Genomic DNA, 21,020 nt, shown 5'->3' with positions numbered 1-21,020 from the left:
TTTTTTGAGACAGGGTTTCTCTGTGGTTTTGGAGCCTGTCCTGGAACTAGCTCTTGTAGACCAGGCTGGTCTCGAACTCACAGAGATCTGCCTGCGCCTGCCTCCCAAGTGCTGGGATTAAAGGTGTGCAACACCACCGCCTGGCGGTTTTCATTAATTATACTTTAGATACTATCTGTTTTTTAAACAGGGCCTTATTACGTTGCCCCAAGTGGCCTGGAATTCACTATGTAGATCAGGCTGGCTTCGAACTCAGAGATCCACCTGCCTTTGTCTTCTGAGCTCTGGGATTAAAGGCGTGTATCACCATACCTGGCTTTAGATATTAGTTTTCAATTTAAAATATGTGACTTTTGAGACAATGCTTCCCATAAACCCTTTAAATTAAAAAACGACTTATTCTTCACAATTCCACGCATATATATTTGGATCATATCCCGCCTTTACTCTCTTTTATCCCTTTCCCACCAAATCCCTTCTTCACTTTCCTACTTCGCTTTGTTTTACGTGTGATCCACTGCATTTAACTAGGGTCAGGGTTGTTCGAATACGCATGGGTACAGGTTATTTACTTGAGCAAGGGCAGTTACTACTAACTACACTGCTGCCCTTCAGATTTTATAAGTCCTATTTAGAATATAAACATGCTTACTGATTAAAAAACAAAGTCAAAATCATACTTTTTGGTACTTATTGCTGAAGTTTTCAACTATATCTAATTTACGGAATAGATAATAAACATATCAATTTAATGCTTAAAACCAGTAAGTAAGCTTAGGATATGTTAGCACTCAAGCTTTGAGTGTGAATACTTTGACAAGAGGCTTTGTTCTTGTGTAAGGCAATGGATATACTCGTTTAAAATTTTTTAGACTTAATTATTTTACCTTACGTATATGAATGCTTTAGCCTCTGTGCATGTCTCTGCAACATGCTTATACCTGTTGGAATGCCTGTAATGGATATTTTAAAGTTACCATAAGTGCTGGGATAAACCCAGGTCCTCTGTGAGAGCAACAAATGGTCTTAGCTGCAGAGCAAACTCTCCATCACCACACTTTGCTTTGTTTTGAGACAGGGTCCCACTAAGGCAGCCATGCTTGGCCTGGAACTCCCTCTATAGAGGAGGCCAACTTCGAAACCACACAAATCCATCTGCAATCTCTCTCTCAAGTGCTGAGATTAAAGGCATGTAACACCATATCCATACTCAACATTAGCAATGATTCTAGAAATGAGTGTAAATATTAAAAACAGATCCTTTTAAATGACATTGACCTAATGATCAGATGTTAAGAAGTCAGATTTATGCTGCTGCTTTTTTTTTTTTAAGTGTAGCATGATTGCTACCTAAACCACAACAGACTGCAAGATTTCTAAAAGTTTATTTCCCTGCAAGAAATTTGTTAGGTAGAATGAGTAAGATAGTAATGTTGTTACCTTTTAGTCGGTGACTTAGAATTTGTTCGAGAACAGCTGCAAAATTATTAAACTCAGGAGAAGAATCATCAATTGTTTCAAAGCAAGACCGATCAATCAGAGTCTTCACAGAAAATCTATGAAAAAAAGATGATTGTTAGTTTTAGTAAATCCATTTGCTTAAGTATAAAAGAGTTAGAAGGTGTTTGGAAAAGAATCCTGAAAATTTTGTTTATCCAATGTGCTCTATAACTCGAAAGTTTTGCAGAAGACAGGCTTCCATATGGCAGTTACTGCTGGAGTTCTCCAAAATCCTACAGTGCTGTGGAGGCCAGGGCAGCAGCACATCAACAGCTAGGTCTTCAAGAAGGAAGGGCTCTCCTATTAGCATCTTTGTAGAAGAGGCTCAGGGGAGCTTGGCAGCCTCCTCTGCTGTGAAATGACATAAAAGGCCAACAGGAGAAGGGGCCCTTGGTGTACCTGTAGTACTTGGCCCCTTGACGGTGGTGTCTCCAAAGCTGGAAACAGTACATTTGTTTTCCAAAGATTACTCAGTCTGAGGGCAGCTTGTCAGAGCATGCTGAAAGGACTAAGACACAACCTTTCACTTAAAGTAAGAATTTGGGATAATTTTCTGTCTGTACAATACAGCTATTGAAACCAGAATTAAAGTATGACACAATTATAATTTAGTCTTTCTTAATACTATAAAAATATCTGAGTCGGGAGATGGTACCATATGCCTTTAATCCCAATGTTTGGGAGGCAGAGGCAGGCAGATCTCTGTTGAGTTCAAGGCCAGCCTGGTCTACAGAGTGAGTTCTAGGACAGCCAGGGCTGTTACATAGAGAAAAATAAAAACAAAACCAAAAATCTGACAATTTTTTTTTTACTTTATGACAATGCTAAAGTGTAGCTGTATAATTATTCTGTTTTTATTCTCAGTATATTATTCAATAAATTGCATTAAATAATTTTTTTTTGGCTGGGTGGTGGTGATGCACACCTTTAATCCCAGCACTTGGGAGACAGGGGCAGGCGGATCTCTGTGAGTTCGAGGCCAGCTACTGCGCTAGTTCCAGGCTACACAGAGAAACTCTGTCTCAAAAAACCAAAACAAAAATAATAATTTTTTATTATAATCATTTATTCATTCATTTACTTCTGTTGGTGTGTCTGTGTGTACACATGTCACGCAGTACACGCAACACGCATGTGGAGGTCAGAGGACAGCTTGACAAGTCAGCTTTATTGTTCGATCATGGGGGTCTTGTGAACTGAACTCAGGTCATCACAGCCTATGTCTACTAAGCTGCTTCACGACCCTAAGTATTTAAGACTATTCCTTAGAAAACAACAGTGTTAGATGATTTTGCCTAACTGCCATGAACAGAAATATTCTGAGCAGTTTGGAAAAGCAGGCAGGCTATAGTATTTTATTGTCTAGGGATATATAGTAGTTTGGGAAAACCCGGAGTCTCAGGCATGTGATCTCCAGCTGTCTGAAAAGGCTTAGGAAGTGTGGTCTTGTTGGAGGAAACATGCTACTGGAGGTGGCCCTTGAGAATTTAAAAATCCACACCATTTCAAGTAAGCTCTCTGGGTTCCCTGCATCTTGAAGCTCCTTAGCTTCCGGCTCTGCTGCTATGCCTCCACTCTGGAACCATAAGCCCAAATACATTCTTTCCTCATAAGTTACCTCAGTCATGGTGTTTCAACATAACAACAGAAAAGTAACTAATACAAATGAATTTTTAATTGACAACATTTTCAACTTACAAGGTCCATGAATTTGAAAAAGATCAAGGAATAGTATATGGAGGAGGGGGGTGTTGGAGAGAGGAAAGGAAAAGGGAAAATTAAGTAATTATATGATACTCTCAAAAAATTAAGCAGCAATTTTTTTAAACAAAACTTGTCCTTAGCATAGTGATAGAAAGCTGCAAAAATGAGTGTGAGCATGTATGGGCAAGTTTTATGTCAACTTGACACATGCTAGAGTCATTTGGGAAGAGGGCGCCTCAGCTAAGAAAATGCTCCCAGCACTCTGGCCTATAGGCAAGCCTGTGAAGCAGTTTCTTAATTAGTGACTGAGGTGAGGGCCCAGTCCACTGCTGGTCCAGCCATCCCTGGGTTGCTGATCTGGGTTCTATAAGAAAGCAGGCTGAATAAGCCATAAGGAGCAAGCCAGTGAGCAGCTCCCCTCCATGGCCTCTGCATCAGTTGCTGTCTCTAGTTTCCTGCCCTGTTTGAGTTCCTGTGCTGTCTTCAATGGTGGACCGTGATGTCAGCTGAAATAAACCCTTTTTATTCCCCGAGTTGCTTTGGTCATGCTGTTTTCTCATAACCCTAGCTAAGAAAAAGCAGAAACCACACAGAAATCATCTTAGTAGAAAAAAAAATTACATTTTCTGTGATCTTTATAAATTTTTGTTTTGTCAAACTATTAAAAATTCTCGAATTAACTAATTATAGAAAAATGAAAAGCAAAATTGCTTAGTATAGAATATTGTAACTTAAAATACTGGAAACACCGAGAATTAAATTTCCTTACTTTGTCTCGGTCTTCTCCTGTCGGACCTTGGCAAACTCTCCTACTCCCTTCTGTATTTGAACCAGCTCTTTCTCTTGAATGCCATACAAACACTCGAGACTTAACGTAAAGAGTAGAATCCTCTCTTCCACGACTTAGAGACCATTTTGTTCACTGTTTGGCTGCTAGAGTCTCCTCTCTTCAGCAATAATGAAGGGGATTCCCTTTCCATGGAGTAGAGAGACAGGGTTTGTCGTGTTTGCCAGTTGCAAAAGTGTTTGAAAGTGAGGTGGCAAAGCTGTTGTTGGCATCTCTCATGAACACTGATCGACAAAGCAAGATCCCATAACGACCACACCAGTTCTCCCTGAGTTAGCATCTCCACTCAGCACAAACACCTAGTGCTAAACCAGATGAAGTCAGCTACCCGACAGGGGGCAACTCTCCACCCTGCATCCCTTACTCTCTGACAGGTCCTTAATATGAAGTGTTGTCAGGGTCACTTCCTTTGGGACAACTCCCTCTTTTCTATCAGAACCACCTTCTCAGTGATATTAATGCATGCACCTCTGCTAAGTTCCTAGAGGTGCTTATCTTGATCTTGGAAAGCAGCTATTTATCTTTCTTCTATTAACAGAATTTCTGATTCTTTTATACATGTATATAATGCGTTCTGGTTACTACCCACCCCCACTCTCTCTTATTTCCTTCCCACCCTTGCCAGCCCTTCTTATTTCCCACATCTCTTTCCAGATTGATGATTTAGAACTACCCACTAGAGCTGGTGGGCACACAATCTGAAATAACACTTCCTCTCCTAGAATCTGTTATGTATATGTGACCAAGGCCAGCAGGCGTAACTGATGGGGCTTTACAATCGCATGGCCATGCCATACTTAGGAAATGGCATCTCGCCACCCTTTCCCCTCCTTTCACCTCTGCGCCATTGCTGACTGGAGTAGAAGAAAAGGATGTCATCTGAAACAGTAACATGCACCATGGAGCCAACAGGACACATTCTGAAATAATGATGACAAGGTATGTTTCACCAAGGAGCTGGATTAGAACTTAGCTTGATCTCTGACAGTTTGATGAACTTCCCCTATTGCTCTCCAGACAGCAAGTACCTTCACCACGGGAGCCATCTCACACGCCCATGACTGTCACTATTAATAAAGGATGTACAAATTCAAAGATAAGAGTTGTTTCCTCTATCATTTCATACTAAATTTCCTGAATTCCATACAAGCAGAGTAACTACAGCCTCTTTTGGAAAAAAGTAATTTCCACTCTCAAATAATCAACAAGGAAATGGCTGTCGAGAGATGCTAGAGAGAGACTTGATGGGTAAGGTGCTTTCCACACAAGCATGAAGACCTGAGTTCAACCCCCCGTCCACATGTGAAACCTGGCACAGTCATACATGCCTGTATCCCAGTGCTAGGAGGCAAAGACAGGAAGACCCCTGGGGCTTGTGGGCCAGTCTAACATAACTGCTAAGCTTCAGGTTCTGTGAGAGAATTTGTCTTTAATAATTTTTTTGATTTCAGTCTCTGGCCTCCATATGCACATGAACACATGTGCACTACACCCCTACACTCGTGCACATACACGATGACAGGCTATAAAGCACAGCAAACATAATATAAAACACCTGGAGATAACTGTTCAAATACAGCTAACTTTCCTTTTTTATATTTCATGGCAGATATTATCTAAGAACTCCCATTTTATTTCCTCCTCAAGCAACAATGTAAGAATTCTCAGCTACTTTTTTTTATTTTAATCTACCAAGAAAAAGATTTTGATGAAAACATGCTTCCCATGTATCCCCTAAGCAGAGATAAACAAACTATAATGCACATGCTAAACTTTTTAAGATTTATTTTTATTTTATGTACACGAATGTATGGATATGCACTGCATGTGCCCCTAGTACATGAGAAGGCCAGAAGAGGATACCTTGAAACTGGAGTTAATACAACCGTTAGCCATCATGTGGGTGATGGAAATCGAACCCTGGTCTTCTCCAAGAGCAGCGACACTCTTAACCACTGAGCCATCTCTCCAGTCCTCTGCTTCTGGTTTTCAAAAAGCTTTCATTGTAACACAGACACATAAATACTGCGGCCATCTTTTCTCATCTTTGTCATTTAGAATATTCTATTTCTCATCCTGATTGCTGAAATTCTCATAAAGATTCCAATTGACTTCTATATTCATGTGATTATATATATTATGTGACTTTGAGTTAATTGATTATTTTAAATCAGACTTTTGAGTTTTTTGTCAGTTTTTCATTCCTATCTATTTGGATTCAATTACTGAAGTGTTATGACATACTGGAATAGTCAGCGCCTTCTGTTTTTATATTTCTTCTGTTTCTATGTCTCTATTTGGATAGGTTTCTCTTCTGGGGCTCCACTTAATGAACATTCTTCTTTCGAGACCTCAATTCTTAGTACCACTCAAAGTGGAAAAAACAAATTACCATACTACACCTCCAAAGCAAACTCAGAATTGGAATACAAGAAAACATATACCACGTGACCAGCCCAGAGACCATATAGAAGTATGAACTGTATGGACTGAGCAGGTTGTAGTTATGTATTTAGGGTGTGTGTGTGTGTGTGTGTGTGTGTGTGTGTGTGTGTGTGTGTAACACAACAACTAAAGAGAAAAAGAGACCATGAATTCCAGAGAGAGCAAGGATAGTCCAAGAGAAGTTGAAGAAAGAAAAGGGAGGGGAAAAATGATGTGATTATAATTTCAAAAATTAAAAAAAGTATATATTATTAAGAGGAACTGCTTAGGCCGGGTGGTGGCGGCACACGCCTTTAATCCCAGCACTCGGGAGGCAGAGGTAGGTGGATCTCTAAGAGTTCGACGCTAGCCTGGTCTACAAGAGCTAGTTCCAGGACAGGCTCCAAAGCTACAGAGAAACCCTGTCTCAAAAAAACAAAAACAAAAAACAAACAAACAAACAAAAATCTGGTTAGGTAACTGGAGAAGTGACTAAATAGGTTAAATCACTTATAGCTCAAGTATGAGAGAGCCTGATCTTGGATACCAACACCCACATTAAAGCTGGGCCTATGAAGACAGGACAGGATTCTGGGGCTTGCTGGTGGCAGTCTAATTCCAGGCTCCGTGGAACACCCTGTCCCAAGGGCATGAAGTGGAGGACCACAGAGCAGAACACTTGCCATCTTTCTCTCTCCACACGGACCTGGCACATGTGAGCATACATACGCATATGTATCACTCACAATTTTTTAATTTATTACAGCTACTATGATACCAAAAACCACAGAAAAGTAGAAAAATAATGTACACCATAAAGTTAAAAGTTAATAAATGTACAAGTGTTAATAATAAAAAAAAAACCAAGAAAGAGATAGGAAAATGGAAATATATAAAACAGCACTAAACAAAAGAAAAAATAAAAGGAAAAGAATGTTGAGGACAAGGAAAGGACCAAGAAATCAAAAAATAAAGGAAAAGTACATAAATTAAGAATATTAAACATGAAATCTTTTTAAAGATTTTATTTCATGGATATGAACGTTTTGCCTGCATGCATATATATGTATGTATGTATGTACCACATGCACACCAGGTGCCCACGGAGGCCAGAAGTGGGTGTCAGATCCCTAGAACTGGAGTTACAGATAGCTGTGAGCTGCTCTGTGGCTGCTGGGAACTGGACTGAGATCCTCTGCAAGAACAGTAAATCCCCTTAAGCACTAAGCCATCTTCCAGCTCCCTTTAAAATATTTTTTTAAGCCATCTTCCAGCTCCCTTTAAAATATTTTTTAAAAATAGTGAAAGGCACCAGCAAGACAGCTCAACCCTGACATCTAAGTTGGATCCCCAGCATCCAATGAAACGCATCTATGCAAAACAGTCTGACGCGATGGTTCACCTCTGTAATCCCAGCCCCAGCACTCCTATGCTACAATGGGAGGCCCGAGACAGGAGAATTAGCCAGAAACTAGAGATCCTGCCACGGAACCAAGATGGTAGGAGAGAAAAGACTCTGGGAGTTCCCCTCTGGCCTTCACAGCAGGCACACCCATTCATTGTCATTGTCATTCTCTCTCTCTCTCTCTCTCTCTCTCTCTCTCTCTCTCTCACTCTCTCTCTCTCTCTCTGAGTTCTCTGGCCTTCATAGCAGGCACACCCATTCATTCTAACTCTCTCTCTCTTCCTCTCCCTGTCTCTCTCTGCCTGCTTCTCTCAGAAACATTAAATAAAAATAAATCCTTTTTTTTTTAAAAGAAAAGTAAAAGTACAGTAAAAATACCAAAAAGTTTAACATTTTAGAGACACTTCTGTGTCTAATATTGGAATTCACCAGATGAAATGTGGGGGGCTAAAATTGGAATCTACCATATTAACTCTCTGTGGCCCTGTGGTGGTCTGAATAGGAATGACCCCAGTAGGTTCACCGATTTGATTGCTAGATCACCAGGGAGTGGCACTACTAGGAGGTGTGGCCTTGTTGAACGAAGTGTGTCACTGTGGGTGGGCTGTGAGGTCTCAAAAGCTCAACCCAGCCCAGTAGTCTCTCTCTTCTTGCCACCTGCCAGATGTAGAACTCTCAGCTCCAGCACCCTGCTTAAAGCATTCAACTGCTTTCCTAATCCAAAGTCCCGTAATCCACATTTGACCAACAAGAAACATAGTCTGGCCTGTCTTAGAAACACTCCACTCCTGGTACCAACTAAGGTGCCACCACCGCACGGCGCACACCTGTAATCCCAGCACTCGGGAGGCAGAGGCAGGCAGATCTCTGTGAGTTCGAGGCCAGCCTGGTCTACCAAGGGAGTTCCAGGACAGGCTCCAAAACCACAGAGAAACCCTGTCTCGAAAAAAAGCAAAAAAAAAAAAAAAAAAAGAGAGAGAGATAAAATGTCTAAAGAAAAGCCTGATACTAGAAGGAATAAAAGGAGTGGTGACCTCAGGGCCGGACCCCTACCAAATAAGCTTCCTACTTGTAAAAAGAAATTAAAGAAAGTTTAGGACTAGTTGGGGTGGCTCACACATTTAATCCCAGCACTCGTGAAGAAGCAGAGGCAGGTAGAGATCTGATTTCAAGGCTACCCTAGTCTGCAGAGCAAGTTTCAGGACAGCCAAGATTAGGCAGCAAAATAAATAAAAAAAAAAAACATCAAAAACAGAAAACTTGTGAAAATGTATTTGAATGAAGGGGCCATGCTCCAGCCCCAGCAAGCAGCAGAACTTGGGAAGTCCAGTCACATGGTTCTGGCTTTAGAGACCAGGATACAAGAAAAAGATATGGAATCTCCCTCGAAGGCTAAGGAAAATCGCTGAGGCCAGGCCTGTGTCAAGGATGTTCCTGCATGCAGGCTCAGAGAAACCATTGTGTGAAACTATGAAGATGAATCTGGATTGCCTTGGCGACCCCAAGATGTTGGAGATGCCAGCCATAGGATACCTGCCAGGGAGCGCTGCTACCACGGAGCAGAACTAGCCCAAGAGAGAGAAGTGTGTTGTGGTCAACAAACTGAACAGAGCTGCAGATGTAGAGAGAAAGCATTTTGATGTCAGACATGGAGATGCAGAGTTTGGAATTTCCCCAACTGGTCTTGCTTTTATTCAGTATTTGCTTGCTATTATGCTCCCTTCTCTACATTTTAGAATGGTAATGTATGTCTCCCATGCCATCATATGTCAGAAGTATGTTATATGCTTTTTCATTTTAATTTTACAGGGGTTTAGAATTAAGAGACTGCAAGACTCTCAGAAGAAACTTTAAACTTTGTACTTTTTTTTAGCTGGGCGATAGTGGCACACGCCTTTAATCCCAGCACTCAGGAGGAAGAGGCAGGTGGATCTCTGTGAGTTCGAGGCCAGCCTGGTCTATAAGAGCTAGTTCCAAGATAGGCTCCTAAGCTACAGAGACACCCTGGTCTCAAAAAACAAAAATAAAACAAAACAAACTTTGTACTTTTAAACAGTGTTGAGACTGTTATACACTACAGGGACTTCTGAAGTTGGACTGAATGCAGTTTTTCATTATTGGCTGCAAGGCCATTGGGGCCAGGGATTGAAATGTGGTGGTTTGAATAGGAATGGTCCCCACAGGCTCATAGAACTGAATGTTTGCTCATCAGGAAGAAGCACTATTAGGAGGTGTGGCCTTGTTGGAGAAAGTGTGTCACTGGTGGGTCAATTATAAGGTTTCAGAAGGTTAAGCTGGGCCTGGTTCATTGTCTCTTCCTGCTGCCTGCCAATCTGGATGTAGAATTCTCAGCAACCTCTCCAGCACCATGTCGGCCTGTGTGGCATCATGCTGTGGTCATGGTGACTCTTCACAGCAACAGAAATCCTAAGACAGTATCAGTTCTTTCAGTGTCCACCTGCATCTGGGAGGAAATGAGATACTGGGCAACCCCGTGGACAAGGGATAGAGCTCACAGTCCTTCCTCAAAGCAAACAAGTAACAGGGAGACAGCTTTGGAGGAAAGCAATTACTAGGTGCAGGCGTGGCGCTCTCAGTTTCCACAGTAATCTGTAGTATACTGTGCTAATATTTGGATGGAGTCACTAACCTTGCTCTTCAGTCCGAATCTTCCGGTACTAAAACTGGTGAGAAAGGGTGGAGTTGCTATTGAGAGATGATCCCTGTCCAAACCTTCCCTTTTCTAAGACTGCCTCTCACAGCAGTCTCTCAACCAAACGCTGTGGCAGGGTGTTGCTCACTCATCTCAGGTCCCAGCAAAGAGCATTCTCAAATCAGAGGCCTTCTCGCGAGACGGTGTCTGATGTAACACTCTGAGATAGACGACAATTGATGCACCCCACCTCTTTTCTAACGCTGGCTCCAAAGGAGTCACGCACCAACCCCAGCCCTCCCTAGACACATACCCTAGATTTAAGGCTTTTGAGAACTGGGCTTATCCTGAGGTAGAAATGGCGCTGTCCATTTTCCCCAGAGGTCCTCTACTTTGTCCTCCTCCCCACGTCAAGTTGGAGTGATGGACACCATTGTTCTCTCATCCTTTCTTTCTCCCTTCAGGATCTAGCTTCCCTTTACCTCTCTGACTCACTCATTTAAGGAGTTCATGGGGGGGGGACATCTAGTCTGTTACCGTACCCTAAAACTAAGTACATGTGCTTTCATCTGATGCTAGGCAGACATGTCTTGTGGGGTTTATAAAATGCATTAAAATTTTAAGCTGTTTTAATATTCATTCCAAAGGAATGTAAATTAAATATATACATAGGAAAGGCAAAATAACATGTAACTAACATGCTGACAGAAACTACAACAAATAGAACTCTAAAAGTCCTTTACTAATATGAAAGATAAAGTATAAAAAAGTTTAAAAATTCAAATATAATGATAACATTAGATGTAAGTAAGCTAAGAACTCTACATAAAAATCTACCAGACTAGATAAAATGCGGAATTCCATCGTATGCTGCTCATTAAGCTTGGAAGTCTGTTCAGACTGGGAGCCCTCACGTAGCTTCCTGACGCCCCACACCACACACAAAAACAAAACTTTCTCATCCTACAAGAAAACTTTTAAATATAATACCAGAACAAGTAAAAGTACACACAAAGATATACAAATCATAACTACAGCTATGACAATTTTAGCAATTGACAAAGTAACCTTGAAGGAAATAGTTTTGTTAGAGAGATAAAGGGATATATCTTGATGACAAATGCATCAAGTAACAAGGAAAAGATTAGAATTATAAACACAGTATACTCACTATTCTAGAGCTAGAGAGACGGCTCAGCGGTTAAAAGCACTGACTGCTCTTCCAGGGGACCCAGGTTCAATTCCAGTATCCACATGGCGGCTCACAACTGTCTGTAACTCTAGTCCCAGAGGATATGCACACTCACACAGACATACATGCAGGCTAAATATTAATGCACATAAAAATAAACAAATCTTTTTTTAAAATTTCAGTTCTAAATACACACCCAGTAATACAGCAAATATATATAGTAATACAGCATATATACATATACACATACGTATGTATATATATAGTATGTGTGTAACATGTAAAAATAGACAGTTATAAACTCAGGTACCTCTCCCATATTACTAAGTACACGAAAACTAGTAAGGATAGGCAAGTTAACAATGGCACAACACACTAGACATAGATGCCGTGTACAAAACAATCAACAGAACGTGCAAATAGACAGAAATCACTCATGGAAACCAGCAGTATATTAGGTCATAACGCAACCATCAATGAAATTCCAAATGCTTGAAGTCCTTCAGAATATAGTATATCAGTACAGAATTAAGTTTAAAACAGTTGGTAAAAGGTAACTAGAATAACTTTACCTGAAAAATTAAAGAACTATTTTTTTAAAAAAAATCCATGATAGGACAGAGAAAATAAACGAAATCTTAAGATGATTCTGTGAAAAAAGATCAATACCATCTATAAAGCCTTAGCCAGGGAAACAGCGAGGAAGATACCATTTCAGGATTGAAACTAGAAAATCTCTACACACGTTTAAACAATAACAAGGCATTAGCACTCTAGCACTCAGGAGATTCTGAGGCAGGCAGATTCCGAGTCTAAGGTGCCTAGGATACATATATATCAACCTCCTGCCTCAAACAGAAAAATAAGAAGACACTAAGAGAAACCCAAATACATGTGATGATATAGAAACTTATTTCGCACCCCCCCCCAAAATTGCAAGAAATGATGAAAAGAAACCAGAAATCTGAATTGTTACTACCTATTAAATAAAGTAAATCTGTTACTAATTTTCCCACAGAATTTTTTTTTATCTCCACAAAGAAATATGTAGTCTAGATTGCAACCTGGTGAATTGTCCTGTATATTAAAGAATATCACCCTTACAAAAACTATGTAGAACAGGGGGAAAAAAGACAAGGTAATCTTATTAAAACTATATGACCATATAACGAGAAAGAATAAGTATAGACCAATCTCTCCCATGAGTAAATATGTAAAAACCCAAATATTACCTCAGCTAAATGCACAGAAATTTCAAATATATAATCTACCCACTGGTGCTTTATTCCAAAGCAATCTGACATGTAAAAGTCAAACAACAGAATTTATTACATGAACAGGAAAAAGGAGTGGGAATCGTGTTTAATCTTGTCAGGGAAAAAAAAAAAGAGCATTTGACAACAACATAGTATTCGGTGCCTCCTTTAAAATCCTAGGATTCTAGAAATAGTAGAGAAGGAAAATGTGCTGCGAACGCCCACTGAAGCCATGAAATCTCTACTGCTCTTTAAGACTGTGAGGCACCCTAGCCAGTGCGGTGAGCGGAGAAGGATTGAAAGTGAGGCACTGACACATGCATAGATGACTTCTGATCAGTCTTTTCAAACTGCAGAAAAGCCGCCAGAATTAATAAGTAAATCTGGTGGAGACCATGGATTCAAGTCTGTTATGTTTAAAGAACAATTGTGTGTCTTCATACCAGCAAAAGGTTTTGGTTATATTAATATAAAAATATATCCAGCATACAAGAATAAATTTGACAAGAGATTTATCATGCCTAGATATCCTAACGTCATATCTATTTCTGAGAAACATAATATTTAAATATAGAAAAGCATTTACTGTGTTTATTGAATATATATGTCTTAATATTATAGATATAAAAGTTTACCAAAAAACTGATTTATCGAATAAGTGCAAGCATAAGAAAAATCCCAGATTCCTATTGGTAGTTCGTGGCTGCCGGGAAAGGGGGTATCATTCTCCTCAGTGGTCAATCCATTGTTAATATGTCCATATTCTAATAAACTACAGCCCATCCACATTTATAAAAGCAATCTTAACTAAATTCAATGGGTCACTGCAGGCTGTGGTGGTGCACACCTTTAATCCCAGCACTCGGGAAGCAGAGGCAGGCGGATCTCTGTGAGTTCGAGGCCAGCCTGGTCTACAAGAGCTATTTCCAAGGACAGGCACCAAAGCTACAGAGAAACCCTGTCTCGAAAAACCAGAAAAAAATAAATTAATGAGTCATAACAAAAAAAGCAATCAAACAAATGACATAAATGCAAGGGGGATTTCTTGGGTAGAAGGTTCTGTGGGGAGCATGAGAGGGATATAACAGGGTAATGGAAGCACATGAAATGACTAAAATGTGTTATATACATATTAAAAATTATAAAGTTTTAAACACCCAGATTGTTTTTCATGGAAACTGATCAGTAGATTACACAATTTAGCTGACAAAGGGCTAAGAGTAGGATGATCTTCAAACACAGAGCTAGAAATTTGATTATCAAATGGCAAGATGTGTTATAAAGCAGTAGTTATTAAGAGAGTATGATATAACTTCAAAGAGAAACAAATAGATTAATGAAATGAGAGACAGAGCCCAGAAACAGAAGCAGAAAGGTCCTATGACCTAATTTAAGGCAAAAGTAACATTTGAAGGTATTAGACACAGTATGATCTTTTCAATAAGTGGTACTAGGTCAACTGATTTTTTTTTAAGGACAATATTTAATCCTGGGCCCCACATTTAACACCACAAATACAAAGGATCTACAAATGGATTGTTGGTATAAATACCTAAAGCAAAACAACAGAGGTTTAGAAGAAAATGAGAGTATTTGATCATTTGGGAGGAAGCAGACTTAATAAACTGGACAGAATTAAACATGAAGGAAATTTACAGACGGCTTTATAATTAAGGAATTCTTTTCACATTGTAGAGTTAAAAAAAAAGTCAACAAATAGGAGGAACAAAAATGTACTGAGTACTATGTTTATGCTATGCAAACTTTTGAACATGCATATTTTAAGTCAACACAATTTTCAGTGGCTGAGGAGCTAGCTCGGTCAGTATAGTATGTGACTTGTAAGCAAGAGCATGCTAGTTCAACCTGCAGAATCATGTTAAAAACAAACAAACAAGCAATCAAAAATCCCAGGCATGACACAGTGTGCTAGGGAGGCAGAGGCAGAAAGATCCCTGAGGCTCACTAGCCCCCCAGTTTAGCTTACTTGGTGACCCTATTTCACAAAATAAGGGTAGACAGTATTTGAGGAATGACACCCGAGACTGACCTTGTACGTACACACATGCAGAGACTACATTAAATTATATTTGAAATGTAGAGGTATAGTGGAGCTGAATGAATTACCACAATGTTCACATATATTTTTAGAAATTGGTCACAAAGTCAACACTATCAGCTATCTAAGACAAAGCTAAAGTTGTAAGTTACATTTCCTGTGCCCAACAAATGCCAATGGGCCAACTGCCTAGAATTAGGCAACTGTTGACATAGAAATAAAACCGGTCCTTCTCTCACAGAAGTCTTCACAAATTAAGCTACACTTATGATACACTTTGCTCCTAATAAGAGCACCAAGAAGAGCCTCTGTGATTGCTTATCTTAACTCTCAATGAAAACTGAAGTAATCAGTGCATAACTCAAGGAAATAATAACAAATAGTAGGTTATTGTGATTAAAGGATATTGCTGTCAATATATTCAGGAAAAGTTCATATACCTACATTTGAACACTGACAAAGTTCAAGAGCAAAACACTTTCCATTGATTGACGAATATCTAAAATGCTAGGACGGCTAAAGTTCTCTCAGCTAACTTGTGCCTCTGGGCTCAGATTTAGGTATCCCCTTTCCTGGTTCACAACGATAGTCAGCAAGTCAAGATGTAACGTGTACAGAAAAGGGATTCTAGATGCATACCTTAAAGAAACAACAGCAAAATCAATAGGAAGAAACAGCAAGTGACAAAAAACAAAGAACTCTAAGCACAGGTCTTATGGGGCCATTTAGGAAACCAAACTAAGGTACCTAAAGAGTCTCCAAGGACAGCCACTGTACAGAGCATGCATTCATCCAGAATATAGGTACCAGTAGTTATGACATTCTCTAAAGAAAGTAGATTGCTTCTTTTGTTAAGCCGTTTATCTAAAATGTCTAACCACTGCTTATTGTGTGTTAATTTACAAGCTTCATTATACAGAAGACTATATTCCATAGTAAGTGCTGACAGATGAAGTAGAACAATTGAGGTAAGAATTTTAAGCTAGGAGTGGATATTAGTTACATATAAAATATGAACTCTTGATTCCTTGACCACACTTAAGAAATGTGGTACTGTTATAATTTGAAATAATACCGGTGTGAAATAATATTTGACCTATAGAAAAAACTATTTTATGTTATTAAAGTACTTTAATTATAAAATCATCATTTGTCTCTAACCTGCTTAACTTATTATATGAAGTTGAAAATATGAAATTTATGCCCTGGCAATGCTGAAGCATGCACGAGCAGCCCGTATATGGCAGTTCTGTTGAACTTGTCCATATTGGGTTTCATGGTCTAAGTTGATGATGACGACTGACCAGGTCTCTTCTTCTAGAGAGCACTGGATCTCATTACAGATGGTTGTGAGCCACCATGTGGTTGCAGGAATTGAAGCTTTAGAAGAGCAGGCAGTGCTCTTAACCACTGAACCATCTCTACCATCTTCTTAAATCACCCTTGTAATTTTATCCACAAGATAGGAAATATATTACTTTTTTTGTACGAGAAGTGCCTTTTAACTACTGCCTTAGTTGGTGTTTCTATTGATGCAGTGAAACGCCATGACCAAAAAGAAAGTTGGGGAGGAAAGGATTTATTTGGTTTACACTAATCTCTGTTCATCACAGAAGGGAGTCTGGACAGGATTCACACAAGGCAGGATCCTGGAGGCAGGAGCTGATGCAGAGGCCAAGGTGGGAGCTGCTATTGGCTTACTCATGGCTTGCTCAGTCTGATTTCTTATAGAACTCAGGACCACCTGCCCAGGGGTGGCGCCACACCCAATAGGCTGAGCTCTCCCCCATCAATCAGCAAATAAGAAAATGCACTACAGGACTGCCTACAGCTGGATCTTAGAGAGGCACTGTTCTCAATTGAGGCTCCCTCCTCTTTGATGACTTTAGCCTGGGTCAAGCTGACATAAAACTAAGCAGTGCAAGGACTGACTTAAAAGTTTGACAAATGTTTTAAAATGTGTATTTTAGTATTTTATATAACATTATAAATGAAAGGTGAAATAGATTTTCATTTTGAACTAAGATGAAAGAACTCCATCAGCCTGGAAAGACACAGGCTCTGAGACCTGGCTGTTGTTCCCAAGGACTGTGGTTTGATTCCCAGCACCCATGAGGCAGCTCACAATTGTTTGTAACTCCGGTTCCAGAGCATCTGACACATCTTCTAGCCTCAGAGGGCAGTATACACACACAATAGCACAGACATACATGTAAGCAAACCACCCATACATAAAACAAAAAAATTAAAAGTCTGAAAAATGCATAAACTTAAAAACAACAACAAAAATGACCAACACCTGAATTTCTATGGATGAAAACTGCAAGTTAAAAAAATAACAAAGGCAGGCCCAGCATGATGCACAGGGCTGAAATCCCAGTGCTCCAGAGGCAGAGACAGGCAGATCTCAGTGAGTTTGAGGCCAGTCTAACCTACATAGCAAGTTCCAGGCTAGTTAAGACTACACAGCAAAGCCATGCATCAAAAAAGAGGTACAGGAGCAATGTGGGGGGAGAGTGCCTTAAATTTTCAAAGTTTTAAAAAATAAAGTTTCTTTACACAAAACAGAGTAACTAAAATCAGTCTATAAATATTTTAGAGTTGCCGGGCGGTGGTGGCGCACGCCTTTAATCCCAGCACTCTGGAGGCAGAGGCAGGTGGATCTCTGGGAGTTAGAGGCCAGCCTGGTCTACAAGAGCTAGTTCCGGGACAGGCACCAAAGCTACAGAGAAACCCTGTCTTGAAAAACATATATATACATATATTGGAGCTGAGTGTGAAAAATTTAGAGTTCTCAAATGTCCTACTTTCTCCACAGGACACTCTATGGGGCAAAGGGTAGAAACTCATTTGCTGAGAGAAGCACAATACAGCGGTTTTAGTATAGAATACATACATGTTTTCTCTAACAAACTCAAGTAATTATACACATGCACAACCATAACAAACCAAAAATCAATTCAGCTCTTTGCCTGTCTGTCCTACATAACCAAACAGCCTAATTCCAAAATCCAAAACAGTAACAATATTGTATATGGTTTTAAATCTGAAGAATTATGTAGTTGTATGGTATGGCACTGAGCCTAAACTGAAACTATAACTATACCTAACTTTTTAAGGAAAGAAAAAGCATTATTGTGCAAGTATAAGATACAATACGTAGTAGTGTGTGTGGGGGGGGTTGTTTCTCCTGGTTTTATGAATTTCAGTTTTCCTAGGACATCAATAAAAAAAAAAATCACAAAAAGATTTGATTCAAATTCAATTCACACAATTCAAATGTTTGTTCAAAGAAATGCATGTGCCCCATCTAGCTGCTACAATACTTTTCTATCACCATGACAGAAAAATGGAGAGGTGGCATCAAACACACTAGTTAACCATAGCATCTACTCTGAACTCAGTTACACTTCTACTAGAGCGACTTCTTCCAATCTCCAATGTCAAATTATCCAGAACTTTAACTCAGCCAGAGCTTTGATAATGACAGTAAGCACAGTTTAAGTTGAAAACTGCTTTGGAACTACCCTCATTTCTTTAAAATAAATTTTTTTTCGTTTTAAGATCTATTAAAGACAAAATTATCCACCTAGCTTATTTTTCTATGTGCCTAACTTAGAAATTTCCCTCAATTTAAAAAGCCTATCTGTCCCAAAAGGTTGTTTTCTGTACAGCACAAATAAGAAATACAGTCCATATTATTTTACCGTATTATTTTATAATGCAAACTGTGAGTGAAGGTCTTCCTGATAGATGAGCAGTCATTAAATCCAACGATTAAATATTGAGTATAACTCCTACTACATATATCTACAATCTGCTTAAAATGGTAGGCATGATTCTAAACAAGGAAAAAATTTGAAATTCAGGCATAAACCGCAGAGGAGGGAAAGATCTCATCATTTACCTGATAATCAGAAAAGTATCACCGGTTGATGATTAAACAGGATGAAGGAACAAAATAATTTTCACAGAGCTTATTGGCTGAGTGGTTCCTAAGAAATGGATGCCTAAAATTTTATGAGTGTTAAAATTTATCAGCTTTTTCAAGATCAGTTCTCTCTGAATTCTAAATTTATAGACGGTGGATATTTGTTTCTATATTTCCTAGAGGAAGGGAATTTACAATAAGGAAGCTTTTAAGGAAGGGCAGATCTTCGAATAAAAAAACTGGAGATCTTCTAAGGGACTGTGTCTTCCACAGTCGCCCAAGCATCACCGACGCTGTAGTTAATGAGACTTAAACATCCGTCACGGATGTGCGCGGAATGAAAGGCGTCAAAACCACAGGCCAACTAGAGAAACCCGTAGAGCAGAGCGCAGTCGGATTTGGGGGCAACAGAGCGACCTCAGGACCTCCCGCCGCGCTGGCCCTTCCTCCGCCCTCCTACTCAGACACTAGAGGGCACGGTCAAAACAGATTCTCCCCGGCTCCGCCCCGGCCCCCGCCAGGCAGCCTCCCGCAGGAGGTCCAGAGCCCGAGGCAGGTCCCCGGCATCTTGGAGCGCACCTCCCGGCCCCGCCACGGGGCCCGGCTCGCCCGCGGACACGCGGGGCGCGACGAGAGCAGAGGCCGCAGCTGCGGACCCCAGCAGCTCCCTCCCTTCCTCTCCCCTCCGCCCCCGCCCGCCCGGCCGCCGCCCCGCACCTGCACACGGTGATCAGGTTCCTCCTCTCCACCGCGGCATTGCGGGCGCTGAGGCTCTTCTTGCCACCGCCGCCTCCGCGGCTCCCGCTCAGGCCCCCCAGGCTCCGGGAGGCCATGGCGGGCTCCCCTCCGCGCCCCCTTTGTCTCCGGCGGTCCCGCACGCCTGGCACACCTGTGTCCCGCGGCTTTCTCTCAGGACGCCACCCCCGGGTGCGCGAGGGACCGAGGCAGGAGCCGCGAAGCACGCAGGGTGTGGAAGGCAATGGGGCATTCGCGCCCGGTATCCCGGTTCCACGCGCGCGTGCACGCACGCACACTCACAGACACACACACACAGACACACACGCACGCACGGGCCACCTCCGCCCTCGTGCGCGCGCCCGCCCGCCGCCGTGCACCGGAGAAGCGCGTGCGGGGTCGGAGTCAGGCGCTGCGCGACCTCCCCGGGGACGCGGCGCTAGCGCGCGGGCGAGCCTACCAGCTCCGCAGCGGGGGCGGGGCCGCGGAGGTGAAGCCCCACGCCTGTCACGCGCAGCCCCGCCCCCTCCTCCAATGGGAACGAGGCCGCGCCGGAGCCAGCCAATGACGGGAGGCGGGGGCGGGACCAGCCTGGGCGCCTTTAAAGCTGCTCACCCCAGCCCCGCCCCGGCGCGTGGGCCGCTACCAGACCGGGACCCGGCTCGTGCTGCACCAGTGGGCACGCGACGACTCAGCCGGTGGCCTAGCGCGGACTGACGCCGGTTCCACAGCGATTCTGGTCCGAAGTCCCCTCCCTCCCTGACAAGGCTAAATCTCATTTTCTCTCAGATTCCTGGTCCTGGCGCTTCTGTAGTCCCAGCAGAATGCCACCGTGCAGGAGGCGGGGAAGTGATTACCTAGAAGAGAGGAGTTGCTTTTGTCCCCACGCCCTCTTCGAGCCTAACAAACAGCGACACAATGGCATCAGGGAATGTGCCCGTGGCATTTCGCGTCACATGAGTCTGAATTTTTGATTCTCCTCGCCTCATCCCATGACCACAGTCAGAGAGGAGAGAGTGTTGTATGAGTGTGTATATCCAGGGCAGTGAGGTCTGAACTGGCCGGCAGCTAGCGAGCCCTGCAGAGGATTGACAAAGGTCGGAGGGAAATGCTGCCTTGGAGGCCTGAAAACACAGCTTGGAAATCCCAGCACTTGGGAGGCAGAAACAGATAAATCTCTGTGAGTTAAAGGCCAGCCTAGTCTACAAAGCTAGTTCCAGCCGGGCAGTGGTGGCACACGCCTTTAATCCCAGCACTTGGGAGGCAGAGGCAGGCAGATCTCTGTGAGTTCGAGACCAGCCTGGTCTACAAGAG

At 41.7% G+C, this 21,020-nt stretch overlaps 2 protein-coding genes across 4 annotated transcripts in view; one reads left to right on the top strand and one right to left on the bottom strand.

Annotated features, from left to right (window-relative positions):
* Rundc3b (RUN domain containing 3B) overlaps nt 1-19,996 on the bottom strand; it is a 152,939-nt gene extending 132,943 nt beyond the window's left edge. Inside the window, exons 1-2 of one of the 3 annotated variants that reach the window (XM_026784635.1) lie at nt 19,689-19,996; nt 1,441-1,556 (exon numbers count right to left, since the gene is read on the bottom strand). In XM_026784635.1, coding sequence (XP_026640436.1) covers nt 1,441-1,556; nt 19,689-19,804 — 232 coding nt within the window. In that variant the 5' untranslated portion in view covers nt 19,805-19,996. The remainder of the gene's footprint in view (nt 1-1,440; nt 1,557-19,688) is intronic. The other 2 variants (XM_005358285.3, XM_005358286.3) reach the window with 2 other exon arrangements.
* The window catches only part of Abcb1 (ATP binding cassette subfamily B member 1), a 154,005-nt gene that overhangs the window by 35,970 nt on the left and 97,015 nt on the right, over nt 1-21,020 (top strand). The gene's annotated exons all lie outside the window — the stretch shown is intronic.

Source organism: Microtus ochrogaster, chromosome 26 (assembly GCF_000317375.1).
Source record: "Microtus ochrogaster isolate Prairie Vole_2 chromosome 26, MicOch1.0, whole genome shotgun sequence".
In the NCBI taxonomy this organism is placed as follows: Eukaryota; Metazoa; Chordata; class Mammalia; order Rodentia; family Cricetidae; genus Microtus; species Microtus ochrogaster.
The sequence above is the reverse complement of the archived record's forward strand: the minus strand, read 5'-3'. Positions and strand labels throughout refer to the sequence as shown.